Below are 21,046 nucleotides of genomic sequence, written 5' to 3' on the forward strand. Positions count from 1 at the left end.
AGTTGATAAAGTACTAGGCCTGGAGTCAGGAAGACATGAGATAGAATATATACTCACACACTTTAGATATTCCTTTCTATATATCAAAACATTTTGCAACAGAATTGATATGGTAGAACTGATTAACAAACAAAAATCTCTAAATTAAATTGCAAATTGAATTACTTTTTTTTTTGTAATAAGCAACAAGTTTTATTGCAATGTGGCCAATTTTTGGGGGGAGTGGGGAATTTGTTCTCAAAAACAATGCTCCCTTTAAGGCTCTTTTCATACAAAAATTGCCATTATAACATTATTCAAAATATCTTAAGTGCTGCAAGACTCACATGGTAAACACTTTACTCCTACTCCTGTAGTGTACATTCAATGGAAAATAAAAAGGCATTAACAACTACTTCATTTAAGAAGATATGTAGATAACAGGAATGAACAATGAGGTACTATAGGTACTATAATAATTTGATGACAGTTACCACAACTTAATTGGCATTCCTTTTTGAAGTGGACAACATTATTACCTAAAAGTGCTTTCAATGCATAGTTATACATATAAATATATATATATATATATACATATATGTGCATGTATATACATGTATGTGTGTATATATACATATGTGTATTTGTATGTGTGCATATACATATGGGCTGCCATGTAACAATAGGCATGTTAAAGCAGGTTAGGTGTACAAAGCACAGGAATTTCAGGAACTGCAATCAAGTGCAACTCTAAGTAATACTGAATGAAGTTTAGCATCTGACCAGTGGATCATACTTTCTAGGCATTCAATTAGCTTAACCCTTTGCAGTTTTCTAAGCTATTCATATTGACCATCATGTTCATCTTAGTTCTGCAAGGGATGCATATAATGCTATTTGTTTTGGCTAAAATGTGATGTGAAGGCATTCCTCGGGTTCTACATATAACTACCAGGATGAAACAGTCTAATGGCAATCACTGGTAGGCTGCTTAAATTATTGACTTCTTTTATGTTTTCTGGGAAGATATGGTAAGGGACAAAAACTTAACACTATTCCAACTGATGGAGCTGCAGAAATGGAAGCTATTTCCGGATGGCACTTCACTGTCATTTTATAAAGGTCTTCCTTCAAGTGGAACTACTACATTGCCTCCCAATTTCTCTCCAAGCGTTGAACTATCCTTAATATCATCCAAGCCATTTACTTGCCACTCGTGTTTAATACCTGTGAGTTTCTTTTTAATGGCATCTTTAGAACTAGCATAAATCATCTTGCTTTATAAAGGTGCACACTCAGGAGCCCAGAATATAAAAACTAGGTCTTTCTTAGACTCTTTTGTCTCATATGTGGCATCATACAAAGCATATAGGCAGTCATTAAGAGGTAGCAACTTCACAAAAGATGTGTAGGGGTCCTCTACAGTATCACCAATGCCACCCACCAAGATCTGCTTTGCTTCTTCTACAATTATTTGTTTTTTGTCATCACTTAAACAGAAGAGAACTGCTTTCTTTCTTTTTTTTGATCTCCTCTTATGTAGAACATTTCCTTACTTTCATATCACTAAAAACTTTGATTACTTCATCATTCGCAGTTACTCCAGAAGCCATAGTTCCAGGGATGGTAAATGCTGCAGCGGTGGATCCTCACTCTGTGGTGCTAGAGGAGGAGGAGAGGAGGAGAGGAGAGGGGAGGAGGATCAGCGGCAGGAGGAGGAGTGGAGGGAGCGAGTTACATTTAAAAAAAATAAAATGCTAATGAAATTTTTATGATGGGATATATTACATGTAGCAAAGTCTGAAGTGTGATTATTGAATTACGTGAAATAAATGGAATGGAATGGAATGAAATACCACAAAGACTATAAAGAAACATGAGACAAATTATATGAACTGATACAAGAGGAAGCCTGCCCAAGCTTGAGGAGCCAGCACCACTGAATAACAGATTTTGAAGGAAACTCTCATTATCTTTTCAAAACCTTACCTAAATATCATTATCTCTCTCCTGTATCCCAGACAAGCAGTTGTCAAGTGGCTTCTCCAGCTAGAATATCTCCAGAATCAAGAATCATCAAATCTATTCTATTTTTGGATAGTTCTAGTTGTTATTAATTGAATACAAAAATACAGAAGGGGACACAAAAAAAATGGACCAGATTTGTTACAAATGAATTTATGTATGTGTTTATATATATGTATATGAATATGTATGTATATAAGTATATGAATATATGTTATATACACATATGCATGTACATACACACATGCATTTGTATATACATTTGTAAAGATGAATAATATGTATAAATCTTACAAAGCAAATTTCTTTAAAATAAAATGGTATTTAACAGACCTCAATTTCCTATACAAAATATCTTATATATGTATATATGTGTGTATTTGCTAGTGATTAAGTTCATAATAAAAAAGGAAAATATTTTAAAATGAAATTTATCTTTCTTTTCATCAAAAATAACTTACCGTTGAACTTTGAGTCATTAGATAACAGACCCATAGCTGCAAGACACCACAGAGGTTTTATTTTTTCAGGTGACGAAATTCAATGCCAGGAAGTTAAATGGCTTCCCAAAGTCACACAGATTTCAGAAGCAAGATTGAAACTCAGTCTCTTTGACTAGAGACAATCCTCTTTCCCTTATTCCACACTCCAGCTATTGGTCCTACTTTGCCCTCTGAAGCTAAACAGAATTCAATTCCGTAAAAGTTTAAGAAAGATCTATGTGCAGAGCTCTGTGCTCAGTGCTTGAAAAATACAAATGCTGGATCAAATATATTTGCTACCCTGATGGAGCTCATTGTCTAGTAACAGGCTAAGTCTACTTCCTCTTCCATGCAAATATTTGAAGACACTGAGAATGATCCAGACCTCCAAGACTTCTCTTCTTTCAACTAAACATCTGGTATGAAATTTTTATACAATCTCATCCTCCTGGTCACCTTCCCCTGGATGAGTTTTAGCTTTTAAGTATCACTCTTAAAAATTATGATCAGATTTGTATACAGTATTCCAAATATGATTTTACTTTTAAAAAAAGAAAAGCAAAAGTGACAAGAGTGATTGTCTCTCTTTTACCAGACAATGTGCCTTTTGCTATGCTCTAGGCAATATGAGTTTACATCTCTGATTTCAAAGATACCATTTCACCTTTTCATAATATCAAAATATTGAAAAAAGTGTGTCTGGGAATAAATTCAAATGAAGTCTCAATTCATTTTATCCTGAGCTAGGTTATGCATTCAATGGTTTCTTCTCAGAATTGGGGTTACTAAAATCAACTAATCAATCAAAAAACATTTAACACCTACTATGTAGCATGCACTATCTTAAGCACCAGGGATATGAATGCAGAAATGAAAGTGTCTTCTCTCCTTAAGGAGCTTACATACTAAGAAAAGATATAACATGTTTGCACAGGATATATACATATATATATATACACATACATATATATATATAATGTATGGGTGTGGGTGTGTATATATGTGTGTATGTATATATGTGTGCATGTGCACACATAGACATACGCGTATATATATGTTTATATACAGAGAAAGAGAGTTTTAAAAGCAAGTCGGCTAACATTTAATATTCAATGAATTAGCATTTATAAGTGCCTACTTTGTGTCAGGTGCTATGCTAAGCCTTGGGAGCTAGCATAGCAGCTGGATTGATGGAGATGAGAAAAGGTGTAATGTAGAAGGTGGTGACTAAGTTGATTTAAAAAAAACAAAATATGGATTTCAGGAGGTTGAAATGAGGACAGAGCATTTCATGTGGAATGTGGAAAATCTAATGTAAAAGCACTGAGAGATAATATTAAGCATATGGTATGAATAACAAAAAACAGGCCAGTAAGACTGCAGAGAATTTTGGAAAAGTGCAATGCATAAGAATATAAAAGTAAGAAGGGACCATTGAAATGAATTCTTCGTATTTGCTTACGTGTTGAATTTATGTTTCAAATTTCCTTCTCTCTCCCCAACAAGGATGGAGACTTGGCAATATCAATCTTTACAGGTAAGACAGAAGATATTCACAACTTTATTAATTTACGAACACACATTGGACAAGAAAATACAGGCAGAGAATAAAACAAAACCCCTACAGAATAAATAACAAAGTCTCAAAGAGCTACCAGGTCACAGATGCACAGAGAAGTCCCTTACTTTTAAGGCCTCCCTTGGGAATATGATTCCACCCAGACTGACTCATGGCTCTTTACAAATATTCGCCATTGTGGGAACCCAATGGAAACATCCATAGGTTTTTGTGCCAACCACTCTGTGAAGAAGTTTCCTACTTATTTCACTTCTCACTAGATGATAACAGTGAGTATATTAGAGTGCTAAGAATATCCATTAACATTGGAAGGTTGAAGAAACTCAGTCACATTTTTAAAAATCTTAAAGTTAGATATTAAACTTGAAGAATTTCTTATGAGCAAATTTTAAAACAACGAGTATTTTAAATGAAGTTAGAAGAGGTTAGGGGAGGAAATAGGTTATAGGGGAAAAAACATTGCATCTAATATTAGAGGTGATGTGTTAATATTTTGGCTCTACTACTTACTATCTATTACTCTGGGCAAATGACTTAACTTCTCTGTGCATTGGTTTCCTTGCCTGTTAAACTGGGGCATTGGAATTAGAAAACCATTACAGTCCTATCCAATTCTAAATCTATGGGTCTCCTCTTTTAAGTCATTGAAAAAGAAGAGATCCTCATTTGTCACCTACAGTTCGGAAGGATCTTTTGGAGTCAAGGGATTAACTATGAATTTGTCCCATGTAGAGGAAGGGAAGGAAGAAGAATTTCTGGAAGAAAAAATTGTCAATAAAAATTTCAAGATAGAAGACCAATTAGGAAACCAAACAGAATGTTTCATAGGGGAGGCAAGGAAGTTCCAAAAGGACCTGAGTGCTTGTGATGTAACATACACACACACACACACACACACACACACACACACACACGCTATGGTGGCGGCATAGCTTACTGAGAGGAACAAGTCTTATGCCTGACCAGCAGGCTGCTCGTCCTCCTGCGGAGTTCGCGAGTAAAAGAATGAGGCGGGAGAGCGGGTCATGAAGCAACTCCAATTTATTCAAGCAAGCACTCTGATTATATAGTCTCTGCCAGCCAGCCCAATGAACCATGGTAACACACACAAACAAACCTGAAACTATAGTAACAAACACAAACCAAGGGTGGGGCCGTCCCTTCCAGTGTCATCTTGTTCACTGTTCCCTGCACCAGACTCAGTTTACCTGATGTCCGTCAGTGTGGCGTCCCATATGGTGTGGCGGTCAGTGCCCCTTACACACACACACACACACACACACACACACACACACACACATACACGCACATACACACACATGGGGGGAAGAAAGAAGTGGGAAAGGAGTATATAGGTCTAAGTGCAGCTATGTAACAGTGATAAATTCACCCATAATTAATCAAAGGTTTTTTTCTATTTTATTATATTACAGCTAAGCTTCTCTTTCTAGGGCATCCTGTTACAAAAGACTTTTTTCTCCATAATCATCATGTCTTACTATCCTAATGCAATGTCCTCAGCTTTGGTGTTCCTCTTGACTGGTGTTCCTGGGCTTGAAGATGCTCATCATGCCTGGATCTCTATCCCTTTTTACCGTCTCTACCTAACAGCCCTCTCTGGGAAAGGAATGATCTTGTTTGTAATTATCACTGAGTCAAGCCTCCATGAACCAATGTACTATTTTCCTTTCCATGCTGTCTATTACTGATCTGGGCTTGTGTGTTTCTACACTGGTCACCATGCTAGGCATATTCTGGTTTAATACCAGAGAGATAAGTTTTAATGCTTGTGTAGCCCAGACATTCTTCATTCAACTCTTCACTGTGATGGAATCCTCGGTGCTTCTGGCCATGGCCTTTGATCGCTTTGTCGCCATCTGTAACCCCCAGAGATATGCCACCACCTTAACAGACTCCTGCATCATCAAAGTTTGGTTGATGATCCTCTTTAGAGGGACAATCATATTAATGCCTCTGGTACTGCTTCTGAAATGCCTGTCCTTCTGCCATAGCCATGTGCTACACCATTCCTATTGCTTCCATCCCGACATAATCCAGCTATCTTGTTCAGACAATAAGGTCAACAGTGTGCTTGGACTAACTGCCCTCATCATCACTGCAGGGATAGACTCTGTCTTTATCTTACTTTCCTATGTTCTGATCCTTAAGACTGTCCTAAGCATTGCCTCTCCAGAGGAGTTGCACAAGGCTTTTAGCACATGCATATCCCACATTGGTTCTGTAGCCATCTTCTACATTACCTTAATCAGCTTGAGTTTTGTCCATAGATTTGGGAAACGTGCCCCTCCATATGTACACACACTCATGGCAAAGGTATACCTACTCATTCCTCCTGTTATGAATCCCATTATCTACAGTATGAAGACCAAACACATCCGCAAAGCCATTCACAAAGTTCTCCTCAAAGGAAGTCAGGCTTGATACTAATTTCTTCCCCATATTACCAATGAGTTTCAGCTTCCAAAGTCATCAAGCATAGTTGGTCAGCTATGAATTCTCATTGACCAAGGGTTCTAGGGAAATACTATGTAATCTCTATTCAGAAATGAGGCCTCGATGTAACACGGAGTAGAATGTCACAAAATGTTTTTCTCCTGTTGTGGACAAGACTGATGTAAGGGATGAACAAAGAAAAGAAATGTTTAAATAACAAGACTTATAATAAAGGTCTGCACATAGAATGACAACAGCCCAAGTCAATATGTTTACTCTATGATAAAGTCCAAACTCATTAATCTAGCATTAAAAAGCCAACATTTTGTAGAGTATCTGGTACATAGTAGGTATTTATTAAATGCTATTTGCATGACAAAATCATCTACAATCTAGTAATCTATATGTCTCATGTGAAATAATTGTGCATCAGGAAGTCACTAAAACTGACTTCTTATTCATATTAATTTTCTCTCTCTCTCTCCCTCTCTCTCCCTCTCTCTCTCTCTCTTTCTCTCTCTCTCTCTCTCTCTCTCTCTCTCTCTCTCTCTCTCTCTCTCTCTCTCTCTCTCTCTCTCTCTCTCTCTCTCTCTCTCTCTCTCTCTCACACACACACACCCGCATGCAACAGTGCTGGATCTGAAGTCAGGAAGACCTGAATTCACATCCAGCCTAACATACTTAAAAGTCGTATAATTTTGAGCAAGTCATTTAACCTCTGTGTGCCTGTTTCCTCAGCTCCAAAATATGAATAATAATAACACTGACGTCCCAGAGTTGCTATAAAGATCAAATGAGATAATATCTGTAAAGTGCTCAATGTAATGCCTGGCACAAAAATAAGTGCTTTATAAATGTTTATTTCCTTCCTTCCTCTATCTACCACACAAGGTAGCCCTTTATGACTTTTAAAGTGTTATTTAAATGTGATTTACTGATAAAACTACTACATATCATACAGGGAAACAAGAAATTGGATTTGGTATCAGAAGGTCTGGTTCAAATCAATTCGCTCCTATGTACTCACTTTCTTGGTTTCAATTTCCTTCTAATGTAAATGAGGGAGATGAGTCAATCAATTGATTAACAAGCATTTATTAAGGACCTAATGTGTGCCAGGCACTGTGTTAACTGCCGAGGACATAAAGACAAAAGTTTGTCCTGAGGGAACTTACATTCTTTTCTCTCCAATAACCAAAAATTTTTCTCCTCTTCACTTTGCTCTAACTGAAAGTAAAAAGGAAGAAAGACAGATAGGAAAACAAGGAGGGAGTACGTAGGAGGAGAAAGTGGTCAATAGGTAATATTTCAAAGAGGTCAAGATGGATGAAGACTGAGAATAAATTATTACATTTGGCAATTAAGAGATCATTGATGTCTTTGGAGAGAGTAGATTCAGTTTAGTGATGAGTTCAGAAACCGTATTTCAGAGAGTTTGAAAGACAAGGAGAAGAAAGAAATTGGAGTCTTCTGTGTAGATGACTTCTTCATTGAGTTTGGCAATGTAGGGAAGGAGAGATTTAGGACAAGGAGTAAATTTAGTGCTGGGACCTAGTTAACATTTTTCTTTGTTTCATTTTAGGATGGGAAAGACTTCGGCATGTTTGTAGATAAAACCAACATTTAATAAGCCTGGAAAGACAGGTTAGAGCAAGAAGTTCGAGGAAACAGGAAGATATAAGTGTTTCTCAAGCAGCTTTGGTCTGGCAATATCTGCGGCTGTTTTACTTGCAGAATTATATAGAATGGAACAGACCACAATCTTTCCTTATCTTGTCATCATGGTGGGGTCAAAGAATATAAGATTTGACCCACTGGACTTCTGGATTAGGAAGTACTAATAAGGGGCCACAGCTATGGAAAGTGGAATGGAGAAGAGACTCATTAGTGGAAGTCCAACTGGAAGTTTATTTCAATAGTTCAGACATGAAGACTTGAAATAAGGTGATGGCCATGTTAACAGAACGAAGAATATGGGTATTAAAGTTTTGGGGTTAAAATAAACAAGACTTAGAAAATTTGACTTCTGAGAAAATTGAAGAAAAGTTCAGTAAAGAGAGAGTTGACAAATATATAGAAAGGAAAACTATGAGTATGAAGCAGTTATAACTTCATCAAGAACAGAATATGTCAAATTAACCTCATTTTTTAATGGGATTACTAACCAGTAGATGATGTAAATATTGTATGTATAGCTTACCTAGCTTTTTGCAAAAATTTTTCATTGTAATTTTTATGTGCTTGTGAGAGAAGATGGAGAGATAAGCTTTAGGCAATATTACAATCAGATAGATTTAATTTGATCACATAGATTTAATTAAATGACCATACTAATTGTCAATAGTGGGAGGGAGGGAAGGAATAAGCATCTATATAGTGACTACTATGTTCCACGTTCTGTGCTAAGCACGTTTATGAATATTATCTTACTTAATCCTGGAATGTTAAATTCTGTTTTATTTATTTTTCCTACTTGCAATCAAAAATTTTGAATTCCATCATTCTTTGTTAGGTATCATCAGCTTTTCTATTTGATAATTTGGAAAGCATGACATCTATGCTTTGATAAAATTATTTGTTAAAATATTAAACTGCACAAGGACAACTACTAATCCCCAGATCAATCCACTAGATACTTCCTTCCAAGTTTATCACAAATCTAATATTAATTACATTTTGCATCTGGCCATTCGATCAGTTCTGTTTCTCCTTAATTGTACCATCATCCAACTTTTCATCACTTTGGCAAGGATAGAATAAAATAATTCATTAAGTACAAAATCAAGCAAACTGTACCTAGAGCATTATTCTGTTTTATCAGTATGATAATCCTAAGAAAGTTAGATTAATCCGGCATGTATTGTCCTTGATGAGGTCTTATTTTTTTCTTTGGAACCCTACTGAGTTATTTTTCTCTTTTCAACCACAATTCTCATTTGCTTGTATTTGTAGCTCTCCGTGCTTTACACAGTGGCTAGGACGTAATATCTGGCAACTACTGTGCACATAATAAAGACATTCGTTTTTTATTCCTACATTAATTCTTTCCTAGATGTTCACTTATCATCTCTTAAATAAAACAGTCTAGAATTTCACCAGGAAATGAAGTCATGCTCATTGGCCTATAGGTTTTGCACTCCATTCTTTTCCTTTCTTGAATTCTGAAGCATCTATCCCACTCTCTGTAATTTTTCAGACAGCTTAATAGCTGTGACCTTGATCAAACCATTGCAGTTGCCTGAGGTTCAATTTCCTCATCTGTAAAATGGGGGTGAGGGTGTCATCACCATTTTTAACTTATTCAAATAAAAGGGTTTTCATAGGACTTTTGCTAAATAATTAATATTAAAATAGTGTTTTTTTAATTCTGCTTTGTAAATGGCAAAACAGTCTGCCTATACTATATATTATACGTAATTAGTCTTTTTTTTAAAGAAGTTCTCATTTTTCTAACACTTAATAGTTCCTGAACTACTCTACATTTTATGTTATTTCACTTAATTCTAAAAACTGTTCTGAGCTGGCAGGGTCAGTATAGTATAACTGATTTTCCAAAAGATGGCTAGAGAAATGAATAACTCCTTCAAAATCACTCAGTAAATTTACCGGCAGTTGATGCTATAATGTAGATCTACTGACTACCAGGCCATTTATCTTCCTCCCTCATTTCCCTTCTCTATCTAAATGGCTCCATCCTGAAATCCATCTATAAAATGATGTTAATTTTTTCAGTTACCTAATTCATCATTTCATTCATTTACCGGAACACATATGTACATTTATTTTTTCTTGTTGACTCACACATTATAATGTGAGCTCCTTCAGGGCAGGTTTCATATGTTTGTTTTTCTTTGTATCCTCAGTGCTTAGCAGAGTGTCTACCACGTAGGAAATGCTTCATAAATTATTTGACCAACTACAAATATTCACTAAAAAGATACCTACATGATAGACAGATAAATGGCACAATTGATAGAATACTGAACTGGAATCGGGAGGACTCATCTTCCTAATTTTCAATCTAGCCTCAGACACTAAATCGCCATGTGACACTGTGCAAATCACTTAACCCTGATTGCCTCCAAAAAAAGTTTAAAGAAAGGAAATGGCAAATCATTCTAATGTCTTTACGAAGAAAACCCCAAATGGGGTCGCAAAGAGTCAGACACAATTGAAAAGGATGAACAACAGTAACAGGATAGACACTTTGCTAGATATCGTGATATAGACAATAATAATCTATTCCCTTCCCTTAAAGAATTTTTCAACTAGTAGGGGGAATTCAGATTAGATAAGATTGCCTAACTATAATACAAGTTGTTGTTCAGTTGTGTCCAACTCTTCATGACCCCATTTTGGGTTTCCTCCTCATCTCATTTTACAGGAGGTAAATAGGGGTAATTGACTTACCCAGGTTCTCACAGTTAGTGTTTGAGGCCAGATCTGAATTTAGGAAAAAGACTTCAGAACTACACTTTATTCACTGAGCCACCTAGCTGCCCAAGTGAGTAATACAAGTTAACCTATGTTAAATGTGTTTTTAGAAAAGCTAATAAAAGGTTATGGAAGATTATGGAAAAGAGGAATTTTTTCTAGTTGGCATGGTTGTGGCAGACAGACAGAGGAAATGGTAGTTGAGTTAGACCTTGAGGAATGGAAGCCTTGAGACCAATTGTAAAGGTGGGAAAAGACCATTCCAGGACTGAGAGACAGCACATAAGCCAGGATGATGGTAAGGGGCAAAGTGAGATTGAGTGGCAGTCCATTCAGTTAATCTGAACTAAGGAATAAAGATTGCAATATATTTGACCAGCACAGTATAACCAGACTGTGAAAGGCCTTGAAAGGCAGGGTCGTTTTTATTCTACAGACAAGAGCTAATGAGGATTTTGCTTGTTTTTTAGCACTGGAGTGGAAAGTTTAGACTTGTAGACTAAGATTATTTTTGTCTGGTACAGTGTTTTATGGCAGAGTAGATGATTAATAACTGCTTGATGAATGAATAAAAAGGGGAAATTTTAGTCAGGTTTTGAAGAAGGGGGATTATATAAGCTGCTAGAACAGGAGTTCTTAAATATGGGGTCAATATACCCTCAACAGGTTCACAGACGGATTTCAAGAGGTCTGTGATTGTGAATGGAGATTACCTTTTTATTTTCACTAACTTCGAAAAGTAATTTAATGATTCCTCCAATTATTTAAAAATTCCATTATGAGAAATGGTCAGTGGTTTCACCAGACTGACAAAGAGATCCATAATACCAAAGGTTTAAAAGTTTTTTTGTAAAGCAACTCTTCATTAAGTCAGAAGTTCCTTGGAGGCAGTAGTTGTGTTTTATTTACCTTTGTATATATCCAAGTCTTACCACAGGGTGTTGCTGCTTTTTTAATTCAGAATTTCCAAAAGAACAAAAAGCAGAGAGTGGTGGTGGCGAAGTGCTATGTACCAGCAAATATGTGAAATTGATTTTACAAATATTACCTCGTTTGATCCTCACAACAACCCTGTGAAGTAGGTTATACTATTATACTCATTTTACAGTTGAGAAAACTAAGGCAAACAGAGGTTATGTGACTTGCCCAGGGTAACACAGCTAGCAAGTATCTGAGGCTGGATTTTAACTTTATGTCTTTCTGACTGTAAGCTTGATGCCCTAGTCATTGCTCCATAAGCTGCCTCTAAGCAAAGTGAATAGTCCCATAGAGAAAGTAGAAAATAAAAAGGACTGTGTGTATATACATATATATATATAAAATACATATGTATATACACACATACACATACATATATAGTATAAATTTATATTCTGTATAAATTGATTTTATACACATACACACACATATATACATGTATGTGTTTGTCTCTATATCCATATATGCATGGATGTATTCACATGTGCATATAAGTATATGTGTAAGTATATACACATACAGTACTTACATATAAATATGTAAAATTTCAACATGTTACTTTCAAAACTGTCCTGCTTATCTGCCTTTGCTTTCTGCTGCGCATTTTGAACTGTATCAATGATGTTCTTTTTTCTTTCTTTAAAGTAGAAATATCACTACTTCTTCTCTCCCTACCAAACCCTCCAATGAAATACATACATACATATACATACATATATTTGTGTGTCACTATTCTTCTAAGAAACAAGGAAATCAAATTTTCCACGTTAAAAAAAAATGTGGCATTTTGAGTCATTCATCCCTCTATCTACAGGTAGTTAGAATGCTTCCTCACGAATCCTCTGGAATTGTGGTTAGTCATTGAATTGATCAGAGTCATAACCCTTTCAAAACTATGTTTGTTTCCTTACAATGTTGTTCGGGTATCATCATTTTTCTCTCCTGGTTCTTCTCATTTCTCTCTGCTTTGGATTGTACAAGTCTCCCTAACTTCTCTGAAATTATCCTTGTCAAAATTTCTTATACCACTATAATGCTCCATTTCATTCCCATACCGTAGTTAATGAATGCCTCCCAGTTATTTATTACAATAGAAAAAGCTACTGCAAATATTGTTTGTCCACATGACTTCCTTTGCACTTTCATCTCTTTCATATATAAGCCTAGAAGTTGTATCAGTGGATTAATAAATATACATAATTTACAGATGTTTTCCCAAAAATTTGTTTACTAAATATATGGACCCTGTCTACTCTAGTCCTACACAATAGTCCATGAGGGGGTCTACTTTCCTGCAGTGCCTCCAGTAATTGTAATTGTCCCTTTTTTGTGATTCTTGCCAATATTGTGAGTATGAGAGAATTTCATAAATATTTTCATATGTATTTCTCTAATTATTAATAATTTAGACCATTCTCTTGTAAGTCTACAAAATAACTTGAATTTCTTCCTTTGAGAACTAGATGTTGTTATCCTTTGACCATTTATTGGAGTTCAATGAATGCTATAGGCACTTAATAAATGTTATCTATACTCTAATATTTACCAGTTGTGTGACCTTAGCTAGGAGAGTGAGGTATAGGAGATAAAACACTGGGCTGGGAGTCAAGAGGTGTGGAATTAAATCTATGTGACTGTGGACAAGTCATTTAACCTCAGGTCCTTTATCTGTACAATAAGGCTAATATTACTTATGCTGTATACCTCTTAGGATGATTATGAGTAAAACCCTCTATATTTAAAAGTGCTATTTAAATATGAGTTCCCACAAAACAGCAAATAGATGGAGAGATGGATGGTTGGATAACCTGAGCAAAGTCTGATTTTAAGATCAATATATACAGTGTTTGACCAACAGATTTGACTCCAAGAGAAAGAAAAATAAGACATATTTTTAAAAAAAAGAAAAAAGGAAAAAACAGAATAGTCATTCTAACGCCACACTCTGTACTTTGAACCTAGTGTAATAATATTGCATAATAACAATATAATATAGTATGCTATATAATAACAATATAATATAATGTATAATTCAGAGTTCATAGATTTAGTGTTGTAAGGGACCACAGAGGTCATATTTTCCATCCTTCTTTTTTTTGTAGATATAGAAATTGAGGCCAAAAGATTAAGTGATTTGCCCAAGGTCATACAGACACTAAGAAATAGGGCCAGCACTCAAACCTTTGTTCTGTAGCTCCTACATTCTCCACTTCAAGTAATTACATAGCTTAGCTCCTGGAGTTCAGAGGACATATCACATTTCCTCACAATAATCAGAGTACCTTGAACACAATAGATTTTCAAGAGATATTTGTTGATTGACATTTGGAAAGAATCAGCTGTGAATTTTACAAAGTGGCATTTGTGGAAAATGTTTTATTTGCTAAGATGAAGCAAGATTGTTAAATGAAAGTTTGAGAACAGGAAAGAAAAAAATATGAGCAATATAATTTTTAACAAAACACACACTATAACCACTTGCCTGCCCTGTATAGCAGAGACTGACTAAAAGGGATTACTCTAGTAATGTCACCTTGTCTTTTACAGGATGAAACTAAACCACCAAGTGAAAATGATATTTTTCTTCATTCCCCCTCTCACTTTGAGATGTTGCTGATGCCTCATTGAGCAAATTACTTGAATTCCACTGTCTCCTAAATCAATGAAAAAAAATTCATCTTAATTGGACAATCATTATATTTGAGTCTTTCCCATAAAGAGTAGAGATGAGGGGTTTGAATCCTCAGGCAGACCTAGGATCCTTTTGAAAGTAGGACTTTAAGCATTGCTTTACGGATTTGCTTAGTCTTCACACTATAGATGATTGGATTCATTACTGGGGGTATAAGCAGGTATGCATTGGCAATGAGTGTGTGAACATAGGGAGGAGCTTGCTTCCCAAACCGGTGCACAAAGGACAAGCTGATGAGAGGAATGTAAAAGATAGCTACAGCTCCAACGTGGGAGATGCATGTGCTGAAAGCTTTGTGCCTCTCCTCTGGAGAGGCAATGCTGAGGACAGTTTTAATAATCAAGACATAGGAGAGGAAAATGAAGATAGAATCCACTCCAGCAGTGCTGATCAAAGCAAATAATCCTACTGCACTGTTGATTTTGGTATCTGTACATGATAGCTTCATCACATCAGGATGGAAGCAATAGGAGTGATGGAGCACGTGGCTGCGGCAGTAGGACAAGCGTTTAAGAAGAAGGACCATTGGTGTAAGTGTGATTGTCCCCCGAGTGACAATTGCCATTCCAATCTGGGAAATTCTGGATTCTGTTAAAATGGTGGCATATCTCAGTGGCTTAGAGATGGCCACAAAGCGATCAAAGGCCATGGCCAAGAGTACTGAGGACTCCATGACAGTGAAGAGTTGAATGAAGAACATCTGGACAAGGCAGGCATTAAAACTGATCTCTCTGGCATTGAACCAGAATATGCCTAGCATAGTGACTAGGGTAGAGATAGACAAGCCCAGATCTGTGGTGGACAACATAGAAAGAAAATAGTACATGGGTTCATGGAGGCTTGGTTCAGTGATGATGACAAAGAGGATCATGCCATTCCCTGAAAGGGCAGTTACATAAAGACAACAGAAAGGAATGGAAATCCAGCTGTGGAAGGCTTCTAGTCCAGGAAGACCAGTGAGAAGGAAGGTGAGAGAAGTAGTGTTAATAAAAGGTAGCATATTGAGCAGAAGAGGCAAAATTTCCAGCTAAAATTCCAAATCCTGCAGGAAAAAAGAGAGAGAAACTATTCACTGAACCCCATACAATTCAAGTAGTCCTATGTAGTGGTCCTGGATACTCAAAAAAGAGAAGACAAAGTGTTTGTCCTTGACCTGCTCCCAATAAAGTTTCCTAAAAAAGTACTTTGGAAACGCTCCTTATGGTGAAGGATAGCAACACAACTGCTACCTACTACCTCAAAATCTGTGTTCTTCTTTCCACGTAAACCTGACAAAATATTCAGCATCGTAGAGAGAACATACCTCATTGTCAAGACTGGAAACCAAGTCTTTTTCTGGATTCCAGTCTAGCTCTCTATCTACTATACGACACTACCTCTCATGGCTCTTCACTTTTCACCAAAACTCTACCCCCAGCTCTCACTAAGTTTTCTCCATCCCACTTGAGTCCAGATTCCAAGGAAGAAGATGAGACTCAGTTCCATATATGGGCTGAGCCCAGTAAGAAAATAACATCACATTTCCCATGCTCTATATTTAGAATTAAATTGTCCTGTATCACCTCGTTCCCAATCCTGATTATGAGGCACGTTGTTAGTCATATTAACCTTGACCAGCTCTGACCTACCGTGAGTCACTAAGGAATCTCACAGTGGAAGCTGAACTTTAAAACCCAAACCAAAGGATATGGACTTCACTTGAGCCTATCCAAGATCCCAGCTCATTCTATGTCTACCTTAAAGGCAGCAAGGCTGCTTAATGGATAGAGTGTTGAACTTCAAGTCAGAAAAACACAAGTGTGAATCCCTTCTCAGATGCTTAAAACTGTGTATTCATGGACAAGAAATTAGCTTCTTTCATCTTTAATTTGCTCATCTTTAAAATAAGGATAATAATAACATAACAACATATACAATAATAACATATACCTCATAAGGTTGTTGTGAGAGTCAACTGAGATAACTTCTAAAATTCTTTGTAAACCTCAAAAATGGCATATAAATGCTAGCTGTTATCTTTTCTATACCCTATTTTAAATGCTTTACATATAAATATATATACTTATAGCACAGCTACTCAATAACTAAGGCACATGTGCATCTAACACTCGGGGATACTCAACAGAGCAAAATACTGTGATGCTTAAGAAATTACTTCTCCCCTATATCATTTTTTTCATTTCTTCCTGACCTTTTTAATTGTGATCCTACAGATGGGGCTTTTCAGCATTTTCTAGGCTATTTGGTGCATAATATCTGTCAGAGAGAATTACCACTGAGCATTACTGATTGGAGATCATCCATAAGCAGCTTATAACATCTTAACTATCCATTATCTCAACTGGCAAAAAGCAGAGGAAAATAAGACTCCCAGTCTTCACTTCTCTCCTATAGCTACTTTTGGAAGCAAATAAAGAGAATTTGGAGATTGTAAAGAATGAGGACTTCAAGCTACAGAGCAAGGACAGAGTAGAGGAATAATAAAAGCCTTTCTAATCTCGGCAGTTCTAAATTCTGTGCCTTTATTTTCTTTCTTAATTACTTGATAAAGTTGCACCCCAGCTAGGTCTCTGTCAGATTAATTGCTGAAAGCTATTCATTACTCACCAGCCCAAAAACTTGAAAGTTTTCCAGAGAAATAGATAAGAACACTGCTCCTGAAACCAGAAGGATAGTATCCCAGTGGATTGAGGCTGTCAGAGAGTTGGGGAGTGGAAAGATCACTGGAATTGTTGGCATCAGGCTCCGGCATTGATTCTAATTTCTGACTTATAAGCTGTGTAGCCATAGGCAAGGCAATTTACCTTTCAGAGTCTGATTCTGCCACAAAATGGGAGTAATAAGACTTATAATATTATTATCTCAGTGCTATTGTGAGCAAAGCATGTTGAAAATTGTAAAGCACATGCATGTATATATGTATAAATATATGTATACATACACATGTATATGCATGTGTGTGTGTCTGTATAAATCTTGGGGCAGCTGAGTGACATAATGGATAGAATATTGAACTTGGAGTTGGTAAAATCCCTCTTCCTAAATTCAAATCTTTTCTCAGACATTTACTGACTGTATGATTCTGGGCAAATCACTCAACCCTTTTACCTCAGTTCCTTATCTGTAAGATGAGCTGCAGAAGGAAATGGCAAACCACTCCAGCATCTTTGCCAAAAAACTCCAAGTAGGGTCACAAAGATTCAGGCACAACTGAAATGACTGAGAATAAAAATCAAAAAACTATTGTGAGGAAAGTCCTTTGCAAATGATTTTATATATAATATATATATTATATATATATACACACATATACATATATACACACACATATATGTATACACATATGGAGAGACATACATATAAATATGCGTATACACACATATACAATCATTTATATTTTTTATTTTATGTATTATATAATATATATGCATACACATGGTGTATATACACATGCATACATACATACATACATGCACATATTACCTAATAGTAGTAAAAGGAGTAATAGTGAGATAACCTTCACAGAGAGATTTTGGACTAAATGATGAGTGTTCCCCATGTTCCCATCTGACATATTTCTTTATACTTCCCTCTAGGACTTCCTACAGTACTAGGAGCCTAAACAGGTTGTCTTTTCTATTCCTTTCATTCCAAGTAGGACCTCACATTAAACCATTAAGTTTTATCAACATACTCTTTCTTATATAAAGCTGGTATGTCTAACCCACTGTTAACAGAACCTAATCTCTGAGTTTCATCTCTGAAAGTGGAGATGTACTATACTAGGGCATCTACAATCTCTCCTAACTTTTGTGATCTGTGGCATATTATTAGTGAAATAGATAGCTGAGAATATCCGTTTGCCTATAGCTGTTGAGCAGAGCAAAACTACATGGTCTAAACCTATTGCCATTAGAATGAAAACTTATTAGAAACATGCCGTATATAACTGCACTAATATGTGACAGGTTACCAGGATAGTGGCATACAGGTGAAAATAACTGATATTTGTTCAGACTTCCAGGGAAGACAAAATTCTAAAACCTAACTCAGTTCCCAATTTCTATCTCCAATAGCCTACCTTGTCAGGTATATCTTCCTTCCAATTAAGATGAATCTAAGTATCTTAAGCTCAACATTATTTCTCTCTATAATATTCCAGCTCTCATGTAACAACATCTACAGCTGTTTTACTTCCAGAATCTATGTAATGTACAGGAGACAACAGTCCTGTCTTGTCTTATCATCGTGGAGCCAGACAATCTAAGATTAGGCCAGTTGTACTCCCAGGGTGGGAAGTATTAATAAGAGGCCAGGACTTATCCTTGTGGGGGTCACTTACCTAGTAGGGAAGTTAGATCCAGGGGGAGATCTCATTATCTTCACAATTAGCATGTGTGCTAAATATCCCAAGGCATTTGGTATCCCAATGGCCTTTCTCTGCCAGTACACTTTGCTTCTCTCTGTGTCATCATTTAATCCATAGGAAATGCAAAAGTGATGCAGGACCTTTATACATTTATTGACTTGATTGCTCCGTGTTTTACTTTCCATGACTGATTTGGAGATGGAGATTTTCTCTTCTGGGACCCTTTCATGAGAGTGGGCATTTGAAGCAATTATAGAACCGTTCACAAAGGACATTAAACGATTGTAACTGACATTTATATACCTTTCTAAGGTTTATAAGATGCTTTTCATATATTGACTCATTGGATGCCCCCAGCAGTTCTATTTCGTTCATGCTTTTATTATCACCAATTCACAAACAAGGAAACTGAGGCTAAGTGAGTTTAAATGACACACTAACCCAAGGTCACATAGTTATTAAGTATATGAGGCAGGATTCCAATTCTGTTCTGTATCAATCCCTATCTAGATCTCTACCTCTTTATACAAAGTTCTCTGCTAAAAAATTGGATCAATTGCTGGGAGCCTCCCTCCTCCGATCTGTCCTGCACTGAAAACTAAGAAGCCTAAAGAGAGGAAAGATAGTAACAGGGTTGCATGAAAATCTGGGAGACATGGGTTTTTATCCTGCCTCAGACATTCACTGCCTTCTCCTCTCACAGATGTAGTATCCTCATCTGTAAAGTGGGAATGATAGTAGTACTTTTGCTAAATGCCTCACAGTGATATCGTAAGTGAAATCCTTTGCAAGTCTTAAAACTTTGTATTAATATGAATTACTCTTCGCATTTTACTTTGCACACAGACTTTTTAATCTCATAAAATTCTCTCATAGCTTGAAAACACAGAACTGAAATGAGATTAGTGACCATTTACATGGCAATGTTGCATTTACAAATCCACAGATCATTTCTTGATTTAGTACATAGATCCTCTTCCTCTCTTCTCAATCAAGGCACATACAATGTTATTCAAAACTCTTTCTAGCTCCCATTAAACCCTGAAGTCCTCCCTGACCTATTTGATAGACTACTGATCAGCTATTTGTTGCAATACTTATGTGTCTGCTTCTTAATAGTTCATTTATGGAGCTTCAGCCATGATGGAAGGAGATAGGGACATACAAACAAAATGAAAAATATCTCCTATGCTTATAGTATAGCTTATAGTCAACTGGATGATCACACATATACACTCACACAGACACACACACTTAGATATATGTGTTCGTGTGTGTGTGTGTGTGTATATGTGCACATATATAATCATATTACATATATTCAGTCATATATTACTGGCTATAAACATCTTTTTATTTCTGTAATGTGTGTATATATATATATATATAATGTATGTATATTTATTTTTATATGTCTACAACTCCACATTGGTTCTGTCTTCAATTTTCCATCATGAACTTGTCTAGAACAAGGATTGGGTCTCCTTAATATGAGAATAAATTATTTCTGTTGGCAAAGATTTGACTTCGCAATAGATTTTGGGTTCACTAGGGTATTGCTCCCTAAGAAATATTAGACTTTATCATCTTTTCTGCTCCACTGCTCTATAAACTCCCTGTCATTGATACTTACTTTACTTATGTACTCTAAGGACTCCTCGACCCTTCAGTTTACTCTGTTTTTGGACCCTAAAAAATATCAGATTCTTGAAAATGCCGTGGAGCTAAGTTCTCCTATATGAGTTATCTCCATCAAATAGAATGTAGGTGCCTTAAAGAGTGAATATTCTTTTTTTTCTTTTTTGTTCTTTTAAGTGATATTTAAGCTATGGGAAAATCATATAGCATTATCTCTTTATGTCTTTCCTGTGCTGTGAACTATTCCTGGATCACTGTCTTGTTGTGGAGGGACTTGTATTGATCAATAAAACTATGAGCTCTTCCATGCAAGGATACCTAGGATGAAAGGTCATAATGGAGAGTTCTGACAAAAGATGATCCACTGGCAGAGGAAATAGCAAACCACTCCACTACCTTTGCCAAAGAAACACCAT

The 21,046-nt window shown here is 36.2% G+C and overlaps 2 protein-coding genes and 1 pseudogene across 2 annotated transcripts; 1 reads left to right on the forward strand and 2 right to left on the reverse strand.

Moving 5' to 3' along the window:
- Positions 1-678: 678 nt before the first annotated feature.
- LOC140508820 (cofilin-2 pseudogene) lies at positions 679-1,592 on the reverse strand (annotated as a pseudogene).
- Positions 1,593-5,555: 3,963 nt separating this feature from the next.
- Positions 5,556-6,507, forward strand: LOC140507618 (olfactory receptor OR51C1-like). The gene is given in 2 exon segments (XM_072615635.1): positions 5,556-5,747; positions 5,749-6,507. Coding segments are annotated over 2 exon segments (951 nt in total).
- Positions 6,508-14,684: 8,177 nt separating this feature from the next.
- On the reverse strand, positions 14,685-15,638 carry LOC140508821 (olfactory receptor OR51C1-like). Its single transcript, XM_072616692.1, has one exon. The coding sequence runs from the start codon at positions 15,621-15,623 to the stop codon at positions 14,685-14,687; it is 939 nt and encodes a 312-aa protein (XP_072472793.1). The 5' UTR covers positions 15,624-15,638.
- Between the last annotated feature and the right edge of the window lie 5,408 nt (positions 15,639-21,046).

The sequence above is a fragment of the Notamacropus eugenii genome, chromosome 5, assembly GCF_028372415.1.
Source record: "Notamacropus eugenii isolate mMacEug1 chromosome 5, mMacEug1.pri_v2, whole genome shotgun sequence".
In the NCBI taxonomy this organism is placed as follows: domain Eukaryota; kingdom Metazoa; phylum Chordata; class Mammalia; order Diprotodontia; family Macropodidae; genus Notamacropus; species Notamacropus eugenii.